The following is a 14,794-nucleotide window of genomic DNA, read 5'->3' as shown; positions in this document are numbered from 1 at the left end:
GAAATTCAAATATGTGCCTCCAAAAATGAAGATTCTAGGATTCTTTCCCTCGCATTAGTTAAATCCGATGAGGTGTACGTAGCCGTGGTAGGTGTAATTAAAAATTTTCCTGCTGGGCACCATGCATTTTCCTGTACGGTCACCTAACTATAGAATTCCGACTTTCCAGTTTCCACTCCTCTCGTCCTCCTCCCTCAATATTTTAGAGCATTTAGCAGAGATCTGCCAAAAGTGAAGAGAAAGCGCTGACCACGACGCCTCAGTTTTGGAGCCTCGCGGCCACACGCGGCGCGCGACGAAAGGCCTCGGCAGGTGCTGAAATTTGGTAGTTCAACCAGACACCGGAGGAAGGAAAAGATTGCAGCTGGAGAGAGCGCCGAAGCAGCCGCACTCGCTCTCGAACGAACGGACGAGAGGCATCGGGCAGTTGACCTAGTACAGCTGCACGTATGCACTTCAGCATGTATAAACAACTCCCGAAATCCAGACATGGCTCTTCCAAATCGATGTCCGAAACCCGCCCTCCAAAACGAATTATCTGATTAACAGTGCGAGTAACACGCTTCGCCTCCTCTTATCTCTCCCTCAAATCTAGAGTGATCGGGTGTTCAGACATTTAAGTACAGGCCTCGCCGTAGCTTGGTCGCATTTCAGTCCGATCGCCACCGCCTGAAAGCCGAGAGACTCCATGACCAAGGCCAAGATTTCGCTAGTGCTCAGGCTGCTAGCTGTGGGCTCGACGGCTGCAGCCATCGCGGTCATGGTCACCAGCCACGAGACTGCCAAGGTTCTCAACCTGAGCTTCGATGCCAAGTACAGCTACACATCAGCATTCGTGTAAGCTCTTTAACCTTCACATGTACATAAAGCTTTCATTTCCTCTCTCTCTCTCTCTCTCTCTCTCTCTCTCTCTCACTCGTTTCTTAGTGGGGTTCTTGTTCATATTTCGATTCCGGTGGCGCAGGTACTTTGTGATTGCAGAAGCCATTGCTGGCGGGTACAGCTTGGTCTCTCTGCTGCTATCTTGTAAGCCGGTGTTCTGGCGACTTGTGATGATGATGGATGTGGTAAGTGAGTCTCCGAACGCTCTTTCAGTTCTTGGTGTGTGTTCTTTCGATGGATTCTCTCGATTAAAAAGCAACGCATGACCCATGGAGTTGCTGGCTTATAGGGTTTAAGCAGGCGACTCGATCTTTTAGGCAGACTAGAATGTTTCCAACTTCTTGGCACTTGGCAATTTTTTGTCTACATGGAAAATATGTTCAAGGTCAAGTAATTTAAATATCGTTACTAGGATTGATTTCAATGTGTCTAATTGATAACCGTTTCGGAAAATGTGTCTCCACCTAGGATATGAGGAAAGGAGATATATATACATATTTCCTAAATTTATTTCATTATTGACGTGATGAATAGAACCAATCATAATTTAGTAATGATATGACTTATTCATCTTCTTGGATAGTGTCATCCGATGCCTATCACTTCACTTTGCACTGTAATAAGCTAATTCCACCACTTTGTGGATGGATAAATGTTTGCACGAGTTCAGCTCATGTGAACCTAAAATCCATCGAAAACCATTGATTGGGTAAATCTTGTTGTGGGTCTTTTGAGATCTTACGATATAAGTTACTTACCTCAGACGATCTAGGTTTATATCAGGCTTGCGGTATCCATTTATGGGGATTATCACATGAACTTGCGTGCAGTCGAGTCTATTTTTTGATTGATCGCAAACAATCATTTTGCACATTTTGCTCTCGTTCTTTTTAAATTTCACGATAGTCTTTTCTGCTGCATATGATTTCTCTCTCTCTCTCTATCCCTAGGTCATTGCAATGCTCCTGAGCTCCAGCATTTCAGCTGCAGTGGCAATAGGCGAGGTGGGCAAGAAAGGGAACAGCCATGCCGGTTGGTTACCAATTTGTGGGCAAGTCCCCAAGTTCTGCGACCAGCTCACCGGCGCTCTCATCGCCGGCTTTGTCGCGGCAGCGATTTACCTCGTCCTCCTCTTATGCTCCCTCCGCTCTCTCTTCGCACTCAAACCCTAGGCTCTAGTACTATCAACTCCTAGCGCGTACTTAAATTTTTGCATTACATATATGTATACTTCTCTTTTCGATGCTACCCTGTGGGGGCATGTAACATGTACGAGTGAGGATCGGTTATATTGTATGCATTAATGAAGTAATCTCTTACAACAATTTTACTACACATGTTGATTGAGTCATTGGATATATAATTTTGGAAGTTTATAGGAAACAAAGTGAAATTTACTCGAGTTTTACGTTTTCATGATGGCTCGCGACATAATCTAAAGTATGTGTTAAAATGGATTTTGTTCGACGACATATAAGGTAAGAAAAAAGGAGAAAATCAGTGAATATAGTGAGCTAAGTTTTAGCTCAAAATATGTTTAGATAGGTGTCACGACCAAATTTTTAGATGCACCACCTAAAATTAGGTTAATGGACTACTAAGTCTAACTTACCTCGAGTTCTCCTAAGCCTATACCAATTCGCAACTTAGGTTCAAATATTTAGCATGTAAAAGGGAGTCGCCACTAATCGGTTTATGGTAAGTCAATTAGACACCTAAGTAAAATAACGAGAAATTTATTTACTTCTACAAACCAGAGATTGTGAGTTCAAGGACTTGGTTACGCTAAATTTCTCTAATACTCTTTTAGTACCTTTCTCACCGGCGCTCTCATCGCTGGCTTTGTCGCGGCAGCGATTTACCTCGTCCTCCTCTTATGCTCCCTCCGCTCTCTCTTCGCACTCAAACCCTAGGCTCTAGTACTATCAACTCCTAGCGCGTACTTAAATTTTTGCATTACATATATGTATACTTCTCTTTTCGATGCTACCCTGTGGGGGCATGTAACATGTACGAGTGAGGATCGGTTATATTGTATGCATTAATGAAGTAATCTCTTACAACAATTTTACTACACATGTTGATTGAGTCATTGGATATATAATTTTGGAAGTTTATAGGAAACAAAGTGAAATTTACTCGAGTTTTACGTTTTTCATGATGGCTCGCGACATAATCTAAAGTATGTGTTAAAATGGATTTTGTTCGACGACATATAAGGTAAGAAAAAAGGAGAAAATCAGTGAATATAGTGAGCTAAGTTTTAGCTCAAAATATGTTTAGATAGGTGTCACGACCAAATTTTCAGATGCACCACCTAAAATTAGGTTAATGGACTACTAAGTCTAACTTACCTCGAGTTCTCCTAAGCCTATACCAATTCGCAACTTAGGTTCAAATATTTAGCATGTAAAAGGGAGTCGCCACTAATCGGTTTATGGTAAGTCAATTAGACACCTAAGTAAAATAACGAGAAATTTATTTACTTCTACAAACCAGAGATTGTGAGTTCAAGGACTTGGTTACGCTAAATTTCTCTAATACTCTTTTAGTACCTTTCTCACCGGGGCGCTCTCATCGCTGGCTTTGTCGCGGCAGCGATTACCTCGTCCTCCTCTTATGCTCCCTCCGCTCTCTCTTCGCACTCAAACCCTAGGCTCTAGTACTATCAACTCCTAGCGCGTACTTAAATTTTTGCATTACATTTATGTATACTTCTATTTTCGATGCTACCCTATGGGGGCATGTAACATGTACGAGTGAGGATCGGTTATATTGTATGCATTAATGAAGTAATCTCTTACAACAATTTTACTACACATGTTGATTGAGTCATTGGATATATAATTTTGGAAGTTTATAGGAAATAAAGTGAAACTGACTCGAGTTTTACGTTTTTCATGATGGCTCGCGACATAATCTAAAGTATGTGTTAAAATGGATTTTGTTTGACGACATATAAGGTAAGAAAAAAGGAGAAAATCAGTGAATATAGTGAGCTAAGTTTTAGCTCAAAATATGTTTAGATAAGTGTCACGACCAAATTTTCAGATGCACCACCTAAAATTAGGTGAATGGACTACTAAGTCTAACTTACCAAACCTCTCTGTAGAGTTCTCCTAAGCGATATTGAGATGTGATACCAGATATTTTGCAACTTAGGTTCAAATATTTAGCATGTAAAAGGGAGTCACCACTAATCGGTTTATGGTAAGTCAATTAGACACCTAAGTAAAATAATGAGAGATTTATTTACTTCTACAAAGATTTATTTACTTCTACAAACCAGAGATTGTGAGTTCAAGGACTTAGTTATGCTAAATTTCTCTAATACTCTTTTAGTACCTTTCTCTTTTATTTTGAAAAAAATGTTTACAGCTTGAATTGATTTTAATTCACCTCCCTAACATGTGAGGCGATCATGTGGGCGCGCAAACCACCAATTTAACACCCAGATAAAGTAGTGAATAAATTGCAATACTTATGCAACGAAAGCATTTGTAATGTTAGATTATAATTCACATCGACAATCCTAGATATAATTTCTAATTAACACGTAATTTCTTTTTTTCTTCACTTATTTAATGAGAGTCATGCTTTATACAAAGCAATGTCACTAATTTAACATGAAATGATATGACGTGACAATATAATCTACCTATATGACATAAATAAAATGCAGTCTATACTAAAAAATGAAATTGATTTATTCTAAGATAAATTTTTTTTTTATATTTTCCATGAAATTCGAAATTAGAAAAATGCAAAAATTATCTAGCTAAATTAAGATTCTATCCAACTTATATTAAGAATTGGGTCAGGCCAAATCTTAATTTAAAATGGGATGTTATCTTAGCTTGGTAATCTCTAACCTAATATGCAATCTATCTAAAACTTGAAATTAAACACGTAATTTTATCTTAATATGCAATGACGTGCAAAGAATGCTCTAATTCTATTTTTTTTTCCTTTTTCTTTTTATGAAATTTGAAATTAAAATTGTCAAATAATTAAACATGCAATTCAAAAGAAAAAGAAAAACTAGCATCCTAAATAAATGCATTTTTTGGATTTTTATTTTTTCAAAATAAAATTCGAAATAAAATTCTTATTCTAAATATGCAATATAACGCGAGGAATATTCCAAAACAAATCTAATCTATCAATGATTTTTTTTTTTTGAATTTTTCTATGAAAACAAAGTCGACCCAAACCACACGACGGTAAATCAGAGCAAGATAAGATTGATAACCAAAAATTGACGAAATATATCTTGCGCATGAAATCAGGTTGGTCAATTTTAAATAAACAATTAATCGAATCTCAAGCGTGAGATCGGATTGGCGATTTTTCAAGCAATTACGAGTCGGATTTGGGATGCAAAAATCAAACTGTCAATCCCTAATTTGATAAACTATTTCATGTCAGAGTCTCAATCATACGTTAAGGAATAATTCTACTAAAAAATATAATAAAGTAAATAAAAAAACTACCTAGATTGATTTTCCCTTTTTCCTTTTTTTTTCACCCACGGCTTGGCAGCTCGTGGTGGTGGGTCACCCAAAGGCGGCTGGTCACCGGCGTTCCGTTGAAGGGCGGCGGCGGGCGGACGATGGCGGGGAGGTAGCGGTGGTGCGGCACGGAGGTGGCTGCTGCGGCGGTGGTCCGGCAGACGGAGCTGCTCGCGGATGGGAACCGAATCGGCGGATGGTCGTCGCTCGGCACGGAAGACAGCCGGCGTGGTCGTTGGTCAGCAACGAAGCGCGGCGGTGGTGTCGCTCGGATAGGGCTCGGCAGCAACGAACAGGGCAACAACGCCGGGTCGTCGGAGCAGAGGCGGAGGCGCGCGAGTGCAGGCAGGAGCAGCGTCGGCGAACGGGCTGCATGTCAGGCGGAGCAGGAGCAGCGGCGGCTTCGCGGAACGAGCAGATCGCGGCTGGTGCGGTGGAGGCCGGTGGCTCGGGCAGCAGGCGGGACGGCGACAACTTCGCGGGTCGCTGCAGGTCGCTGCGGCGGTGGCTCTGGCACGACGAGGGGACGGCGGCAGCGAACCGAGACAGTAGCGCGAGCTCGCAGCTGAGGGGGAACTCCGGCGACTGGCGGAGCGGCGGTGGCGCGGCGGTGCAGCCACAGCAGCACGGGCGCAGCGGTCAGCAGCTGTGACCGGCGGAGGGGACCATGGAGAAGATGAACAGTCACTTTTTTTCCTTTTCTTTTTCTTTTTTTTTTTTTCAGCTTTTCTGCCCCCCACGTCGTTCACCTGTCTCTCTCACTCTGCTGTAATTTTTTTCTTTTCCCCAAAAAGCCTTTTTTCCTTTTTACTGACTTTTTGACTCAGAAGACAAACGAGGAAAACCCCCCAAAAACCCTAAAAAACGAAGAAAGTAATTTTTTCTCTTTTTGTCTTGAATTTTTTCAAGAGAACGAGAGAAAAGCCCCCTTTTTCATTCATGAACCGTGACCGTGTGTTTCAATTGCGTGGCATCTTCAAAACCATACGCGAACATCCCTTTTATAGACCAAGGATTAGAATTTTATTTTTTCTTCAAATTAATATCCACGAAGATTTTTCAAACACAATATTTTTTTTTCACATCTTTTCTAGATTTCCTTTGCAAAAAATGAATATTCTCCACCGATTTTTCAAAATTACAATAGGATTTTTTTCAAATTTGAAATTTCACAAAGATGAGTCCGTAATATCTCTTCGAGATACGAGGCTTGAGCCAATTTGTTCCATTCGTGAGCTCGCCTAATTTGTTAAATTAAAGTTCATAACCACCAAATCAAATCCATCCGTCACCAGTTTAATGCAAATAAAATAAAAAAAAATGCTCTAAAACTATATGCTATGCAACTTAATTCTATTTTTTAGGGCTAAAAATTAATCCCTAATTTTTATGCAATAAATAAATGACTAGGGTAGTCAAAATTTATGTGTCAACAATAGGTATGCAAAAAGAGTAGATCAAATCAATGAGAAGTTAATTTGAATGACTCATGCTTATTGTAGTAGGAACAATTTATTCGTCATAGTTGCAAATCCCTATTTTTCATGGGATGGAAAACTTTGATTGGACTATGAAATGAGCGCAAATCAAGCAACCAAATTACACTAACGATTTAGTAAAATCGGTGGAAATTTTCTAGGGCTTATTTTTGGTGGGTTGGCAGCCCATTCCAACCCTTTGTCCAAGCCGACATTGAAAAAATCTTCAAAAAAACAAAATTAAACGCATTAATTAAAACTACGTACCAGTTTTGTCTAGCTAATAGAATTCATGGACCCAATTCAAATCCAATCAATAGAAATTTTCAAGTAAGGCACTGTTTGTTCAACTCGACTCCACACTTTTTTTTAATATACCTTTTGCTCCTCCTAAAATAATGTGACATGACAGCAATGTGTGCAAAAATGTTGGCTTTTTCACGGGGCTTAAGATTATAAATAAGACAAGGGCGTAACTAAAAAGACGGTCGGCTTTACCTTAGATCTTCATTGAAAATATTGCAAATCTGGCCTCTAGAGAATAAATCCAAGCAAAAATTCTGTCAAATCCCCAACCCAACCAACCCCGGGGGTTTCGTTTTCGTCGTTGGGGGCCGGGGGGAGGGAGGGGGCTCTAAAATATTCCTCAAATATAAAAATAAAAAATAAAAAAGAGAGCTAAAAAACAACAAAGTATTCCTCAAAATATAAAAATAAAAAAGAAAAAATAGAAAGCTAAAAAACAACAGAAGTGGCCCCCACGGGGTACCTTTCAAATGTACGCCCTTTCCCACTTCGCAGGAGACAGATGAACCCAGTGGGGATTCATCACATTGGAAAGAAAAACTATTCCATCGCAAATATAGAAAAAATAAATACCGCAAAAAAAAAACCCTCCAATTACACTTATTATTACACAATTATATCAATTTCTTTTGTGTTATGAAAAAAACCTAACCCTTTGTTTCATTTTCATCTAGGTATGTATAATTTTAGAATTTTATGAGATAACAAATGTTCATGTGTCGTAAAAGATACATTTAAGATTTTTAGTAACGTGAAAGAAAATTGAAGGTATTTGTATTACATTGGACATAATTTGAAATTTTTGTGTTATTAATTCAGAAAAAGATTATTTTGTGCCATGTCTAATAAGCCAGCTCAGCTGCTCAACCAAGAAAATGGAAGAAAAAAAGGAAAGACAAACGCAAGTGCCATGCGGCAATGCTCCATTGGCTGGAATTATAATTATGTCAAGATTAGTAGTTAGCACCCGCATGTTACGGGTGACGCACAAATATCACTATTTAGGGGAATATTCACGTTTTGTATTTTTACTTAATAGTAATACCTAAAGCCCTTTTAAAATTACAATAATTGCATGTGAAAATAAGTAATGTCTTTCGTTAATTTAATTGTAAATAACGTTCTACTCTCTCTCTCTCTAATAATGTTCCTTAACAACCCGCTCGTCTTCCTATCCTCATTTTAGGTATTGCTTCGAATAATCACATGTGCGCATTTTTTTAAGGCGGTTATTATGAGCACAGAATAATATGACAAATAATAATCAAAGAAGAGGAAAGACGCGACGGTCATCGGTCAACTGAACACACGTCAACAGAGGTGAGAAAAGGCTTATCGACCAAAGAAAATTATAATAAAAAAAAAAAAAAAAGAATAGGGTGGGCGACCACGAGGGCTCCTCCAAGCATGCATGCAATTATTCTCTCTCTCTCTCTCGATCTCGAACTGAAATACCCTCACTTTCTCAGAAGCAGCTTCTGCGTTGCCACCGTGATGATGAAGCCAACGGCCGAACTCCATAACGGGGCAAGCTCCTCGCACAACTCCACGAACTTACGCAACCGGGCTAAGCCCACGCGCGGGAGCCTGACCAAAGACGCGCGGCCGCCGCCGCCGCCGGACGAGGTCTACAACATCATCCCCATCCACAGCACCGTCATCAACCACCCCTCCCTCCGGTTCCTGGAGGTGCGCGCCGCCTCCGCCGCCCTCCAAATCGTCGACGACCTCCGCCGGCCGCCCTTCGCCGACTGGTCCCCCGGCGCCCGCCCCGACCTCCTCGACTGGCTGGCCGCCCTCTTCGGCTTCCAGGCCGACAACGTCCGCAACCAGCGGGAGCACCTGGTCCTCCACCTCGCCAACGCCCAAATGCGCCTCAACCCCCCGCCGCGGAACGCCGACGCCCTCGACCCTGGCGTCGTCCGCTCCTTCCGCAAGAAGCTCCTCCTCAACTACACCCTCTGGTGCTCCTACCTCGGGAAGCGCCACAAACTCCTCGGGCTCTCCTCCGCCTTCCGCGTCGACGTCCCGACCCTCCGCCGCGAATTGCTGTACGTGGCTCTCTATCTGCTCATCTGGGGCGAGTCCGCGAACTTGCGGTTCATGCCCGAGTGCATTTGCTATGTGTTTCACCATATGGCCGATGAATTGAACTCCTTTCTGGAGGAAAGGATTGATAGGCTCACGGGCAGGCCATACTTGCCCAAGTTCTCCGGCAAAAATGCGTTCTTGAAGTCCGTCGTGATGCCCATTTATCAGACCATTCAGACTGAGGTTGAGGACAGTAGGAACGGGAGCGCCCCGCATTCCGCTTGGCGGAATTACGATGATCTGAATGAGTACTTTTGGAGCAGGAGATGTTTCAAGACGCTGAAATGGCCGTTGGAATTGAATTGTAATTACTTTGCAACTGCAAGCAAGAGTGAGAGGGTGGGGAAGACGGGGTTTGTGGAGCAGAGGTCGTTTTGGAACGTCTTCCGTAGCTTCGATAGGCTCTGGGTTTTCTTGATTCTCTTGCTGCAGGCGATGGTAATCACCGCTTGGGAGGAGACCGAGTACCCCTGGCAGGCATTGGAGAGGAGGGATGTGCAGGTGAAGCTGTTAACGATGTTTATCACCTGGAGTGGACTTAGGTTGCTGCAATCCGTGCTCGACGCGGGGACGCAGTATAGTTTGGTTTCGAGAGAGACGTTCTTTCTTGGGTTGAGGATGGTGTTGAAGAGTCTCGTTGCCGTGACTTGGATAGTCGTGTTTTCGGTGTTCTATGCGAGAATATGGAGTCAGAAGAATGCTGATGGCAATTGGTCCCAAAAGGCTGATCGGAGGATCGTTGTATATCTCAAGACTGCGTTAGTGTACGTAATTCCAGAGTTGCTGGCCTTGGCGCTTTTCATTCTTCCTTGGATCCGGATCGGGATTGAAGAGTTTAATTGGACCATATTGTATCTGTTTACATGGTGGTTCCACACTCGAATTTTTGTGGGTCGCGGCGTGAGAGAAGGGCTTGTGAATAACATAAAGTATGCGCTCTTTTGGGTTGTGGTGTTGGTTAGCAAAATTTCGTTCAGTTATTTCCTGCAAATCAAGCCTTTAGTCGCTCCAACAAAGTCTCTTTTAGCTCTTCCCGATGTAAAGGACACATGGCACAAGTTCATCGGTAAACCTAATAATAGGATGGCTGTAATAATGATGTGGACTCCTGTTATCTTGCTATACCTTATGGACTTGCAAATTTGGTACTCTATCTTCTCTTCTCTTGTTGGTGCGACGATTGGACTGTTTTCACATTTGGGCGAAATACGGAATATTGAGCAGCTGCGGCTTAGGTTTCAGTTTTTCGCTAGTGCACTACAGTTTAATCTAATGCCAGAGGAGCAGACTTCAAGTACTAAAGCGACGATAGTCAAAAAGTTGCGTGATGCGATCCAGCGGCTGAAACTGCGTTATGGTCTTGGTCAGCCCTACAAAAATATAGTTTCCAGTCAAGTGGAAGGGAAAAGGTTTGCATTGATTTGGAATGAAATTATTACAACTCTCAGGGAAGAAGATCTCATTAGTGACAGAGAATTTGAGCTTTTGGAGCTACTGCCCAACCGTTGGAAGATTGGGGTATTCTGTTGGCCATGTATTCTCCTCTGCAATGAGCTGCATCTTGCCCTGAGTCAGGCAAGTGAGTTGGCGGAATTTTCTGACCGGTATCTTTGGTTGAAGATTTGCGTCAACGAGTATAGGCGATGTGCTGTTATCGAAGCATATGATAGCATCAAGTACTTAATTATCACGATTATCAAAGACTATACCGAAGAGAAATCTATTGTCATGAAGTTGTTCGATTGTATTGATATGCATATTCAGAATGGGGAGATCACGAAACTTCATAAAATGACAATTCTTACAGATATTCATGCAAAATTAAGCCTACTCCTTCAGCTTCTGTTGAGCCAAACAAAAGATATGAGCCAGATAGTGAATGTACTGCAGGCTCTCTACCAACTTTCCGTTCGAGAATTCCCAAAGGATAAGAAGTCGATTAGAGCTTTGCAGCAGGAGGGTCTGGCACCCCTAGACCAAGCCACTGATGCAGGATTCCTCTTTGAAAATGCCGTCGAGCTTCCTGAGGATCCTGATTTCTACAGACATCTGCGCCGGGTACATACAATTCTTACATCCAGGGACTCAATGCACAATGTCCCATTAAATCTCGAGGCTAGGCGTCGCATTGCTTTCTTTAGCAATTCGCTCTTCATGAACATGCCTCTCGCCCCTCGCGTGGAAAAGATGATGGCTTTCACTGTATTGACTCCCTATTACGACGAAGATGTCTTGTACGCAGAAGGCAGCCTTCGAAAAGAGAACGAGGATGGAATTTCAACTCTGTTTTATCTGCAGAAGGTCTACGAGGATGAGTGGGTGAACTTCTTGGAAAGGATGCGCAGAGAAGGCTTGGAGAATGTGGAAGATATTTGGAATTCTAAGGCAACAGAGCTGCGACTCTGGGCATCTTACAGGGGCCAGACATTGTCCCGCACCGCGAGAGGGATGATGTACTACTATAGGGCTCTTGAGATGCTTTCATATCTAGACGACGCTTCAGAGATGGACATAAGGATGGGTATACAAAACATCGCTTCTCATCATTCACTCAGGTCCAATGCCAGCTTGAATGGTCCTCCTTCCGTCCAGATGCCGGCTTCACGGACGCTTGATAGAGCACCCAGTGGTGTGAGTCTTCTGTTGAAGGGGAGTGAGAATGCGTGCGCCCTAATGAAGTTCACATATGTGATCACCTGTCAGGTCTATGGCATTCAGAAAGCAAATAAAGACCAGCGTGCCAAAGATATTTTGTATCTTATGAAGAAGAACGAGGCCCTTCGAGTTGCATACGTTGATGAGGTTCACTCGGGGAGGGAAGAAGTAGAATTTTACTCCGTTCTGGTGAAGTACGACCAGCAACTGCAGAGGGAGGTCGAGATCTACCGGATCCAGTTGCCGGGCCCTGTGAAGCTTGGGGAAGGAAAGCCAGAGAATCAGAACCACGCAATAATCTTCACTCGGGGGGATGCGCTCCAAACCATCGACATGAACCAAGACAATTACTTTGAGGAGGCACTCAAAATGCGTAATCTGTTGGAAGAATTTAAGAAATTTTACGGGATCAGGAAGCCAACGATTTTAGGAGTACGTGAAAATGTTTTCTCTGGCTCTGTGTCCTCTCTTGCCTGGTTTATGTCTGCCCAGGAAATGAGTTTCGTGACTTTGGGGCAGCGTGTTCTGGCGAACCCTTTGAAGGTACGTATGCATTATGGTCACCCAGATGTTTTTGATAGGTTTTGGTTCTTAACCCGCGGAGGGATAAGCAAGGCTTCCAAGGTGATCAACATCAGTGAGGATATATTTGCCGGCTTCAACTGTACATTGAGAGGAGGGAATGTAACACACCACGAATATATTCAAGTGGGTAAGGGAAGGGATGTTGGGTTGAATCAGATATCTAAATTTGAGGCCAAGGTCGCTAGCGGCAATGGTGAGCAAGTTCTGAGCAGAGACATGTATAGGCTGGGTCACCGCTTAGACTTTTTCCGGATGCTGTCTGTCTTCTACACAACTGTAGGGTTCTACTTCAACTCACTGATAGTGGTTCTTACCGTTTACACATTTTTGTGGGGTCGCCTGTATATTGCTCTAAGTGGCATCGAAGGGAGAGCTATTAATGATAGTGTCAACAATGAAGCTCTCGGGGCTATTCTCAACCAGCAGTTTGCCGTCCAGCTTGGCCTCTTGACTGCTCTTCCAATGATTGTAGAGAACTCTCTCGAGCATGGATTCCTCCCAGCAGTTTGGGACTTCATTACGATGCAGTTGCAGCTTGCCTCATTCTTCTACACATTCTCTTTGGGGACTCGCGTGCACTATTTTGGTCGGACTATTCTTCATGGGGGTGCAAAATACCAAGCCACTGGCCGTGGTTTCGTGGTGGAGCACAAAAGCTTCGCTGAGAACTATCGACTGTATGCTCGCAGTCACTTCGTGAAGGGCATCGAGCTCGGGGCTATTCTGGTATTGTATGCCTCACGGAGCCCCATGGCCAAGGACGCATTCTTTTACATACCCATGACCATCTCCAGCTGGTTTCTAGTCGTCTCGTGGATAATGTCGCCATTTATATTTAACCCTTCAGGCTTTGATTGGTTGAAGACCGTGATTGATTACGATGATTTCATGAAGTGGATATGGAATCGTGGAGGGTTGTTTATTAAGGCGGACCAGAGCTGGGAGACCTGGTGGGACGAGGAACAAGACCATTTGAGGATGACAGGACGTTGGGGCAAGCTTTTGGAGATCATTCTAGACCTTCGATTCTTCCTTTTTCAGTATGGTGTCGTACATCAGTTGGGTATAACACGGGGTAACACTAGCATTGCTATATACCTGCTATCATGGATATACATGGGTGTGGCCATTGCTATATATGTGATCATGGCATATGCTCGAGATAAATATGCTGCTAAGGAACACAAATACTATCGTCTCATACAGCTTCTTGCCATTGTGGTCGTGCTTTTTGTGATCATCGTATCGCTGGAGTTCACTCATTTCGAATTCCTCGACCTTGTCAAGGGCCTCCTTGCATTTGTCCCCACAGGATGGGGCCTTATATCCATTGCCCTGGTACTTAGACCATTTTTGGAGTCCACTGTGGTGTGGGGTACCGTGGTTTCGTTGGCCCAGCTGTATGATATGCTGTTTGGAATTATTGTGATGGCTCCTGTGGCTTTGCTCTCATGGTTGCCGGGAATCCAGGTGGCGCAGATAAGAATCTTGTTTAATGAAGCATTTAGACGGGGCCTCCAAATATCCCGTATTCTCTTAGTCCTAAAAAAAAAAAATATATCCCGTATTCTCAGAGGCCAGCGGTCCCGCTGATGTCCAACTTGAGGTAATTCCATACCATTAAGTATTCCTTGAACTTTTACATTTCTAGTTTTGTCTAACAGCATGTTGTCATGTGTGAGTTCTTACCAATCTGTGACATTTAGTTGACTCGGTTCATTATGATTAGCCATATTTTTTATTTTATTTTTTCATTTTGAAACAGCCACTAACCTTTCCTAGGCCAATAAAGGTCCAAGTGAAATGCGGGATGGCATCTCACCGTTCTCGAATTAGAGATTTTAGGTTTAGGAACTTGATTACACTAATCGTCTAATTAGCGTCCTTGTGTTGGGGCTAATAATACAACTTAGAGGGAGGCTGAATTGGTTGCATGGAAATTGTGGAATGTGTTAGCAACTTTTGCAAAGATTAGGTCAAGCAAATATTTCGATCAGAGTGATTCAAGTTGTGTGCTAAAGCCAGTAAGAGTAAGAAAAATAAGTGCACACAATAATATATAGTGATCCTGGTTTCATTCTCAAGCCTAATTCCATTTTCCTTACTAACGATCATAAGTCGAGTTGGATTACACTAATAATCTGCACAACAAGTTACAAATTGCAAATACCAATCATTTTCAAATGATAAATCACACTATCAGGATTCAACTACTGCACTTACTCTTGTACACCTAATCTTTTACATGATTACAAAGCAATGTGAATACGACTTAAAAATTAATAG

General features: G+C 42.6%; 2 protein-coding genes and 1 non-coding gene across 3 annotated transcripts; all 3 read left to right on the top strand.

The window, feature by feature from the left end:
- The first annotated feature begins 523 nt into the window (after positions 1-523).
- LOC104441015 (CASP-like protein 1C3) lies at positions 524-2,163 on the top strand. Its single transcript, XM_039310998.1, has 3 exons — positions 524-837; positions 965-1,067; positions 1,833-2,163. Exons 1-3 carry the CDS (start codon positions 689-691, stop codon positions 2,052-2,054), a joined length of 474 nt encoding a protein of 157 aa, XP_039166932.1. The 5' UTR covers positions 524-688; the 3' UTR covers positions 2,055-2,163.
- A 6,624-nt stretch (positions 2,164-8,787) lies between these two features.
- LOC120292493 (callose synthase 11-like) lies at positions 8,788-14,101 on the top strand. The gene has a single exon (XM_039310698.1). The coding sequence runs from the start codon at positions 9,047-9,049 to the stop codon at positions 14,099-14,101; it is 5,055 nt and encodes a 1,684-aa protein (XP_039166632.1). The 5' UTR covers positions 8,788-9,046.
- LOC120293043 lies at positions 11,706-11,785 on the top strand. Its single transcript, XR_005550702.1, has one exon. It is a non-coding gene; the product is annotated as a small nucleolar RNA J33 (small nucleolar RNA).
- Positions 14,102-14,794: the final 693 nt, after the last annotated feature.

This window comes from Eucalyptus grandis, chromosome 4 (assembly GCF_016545825.1).
Source record: "Eucalyptus grandis isolate ANBG69807.140 chromosome 4, ASM1654582v1, whole genome shotgun sequence".
Lineage (NCBI taxonomy): Eukaryota > Viridiplantae > Streptophyta > Magnoliopsida > Myrtales > Myrtaceae > Eucalyptus > Eucalyptus grandis.
Note: the sequence above shows the minus strand (reverse complement) of the source record. Positions and strands in the feature narration are given on the sequence as shown.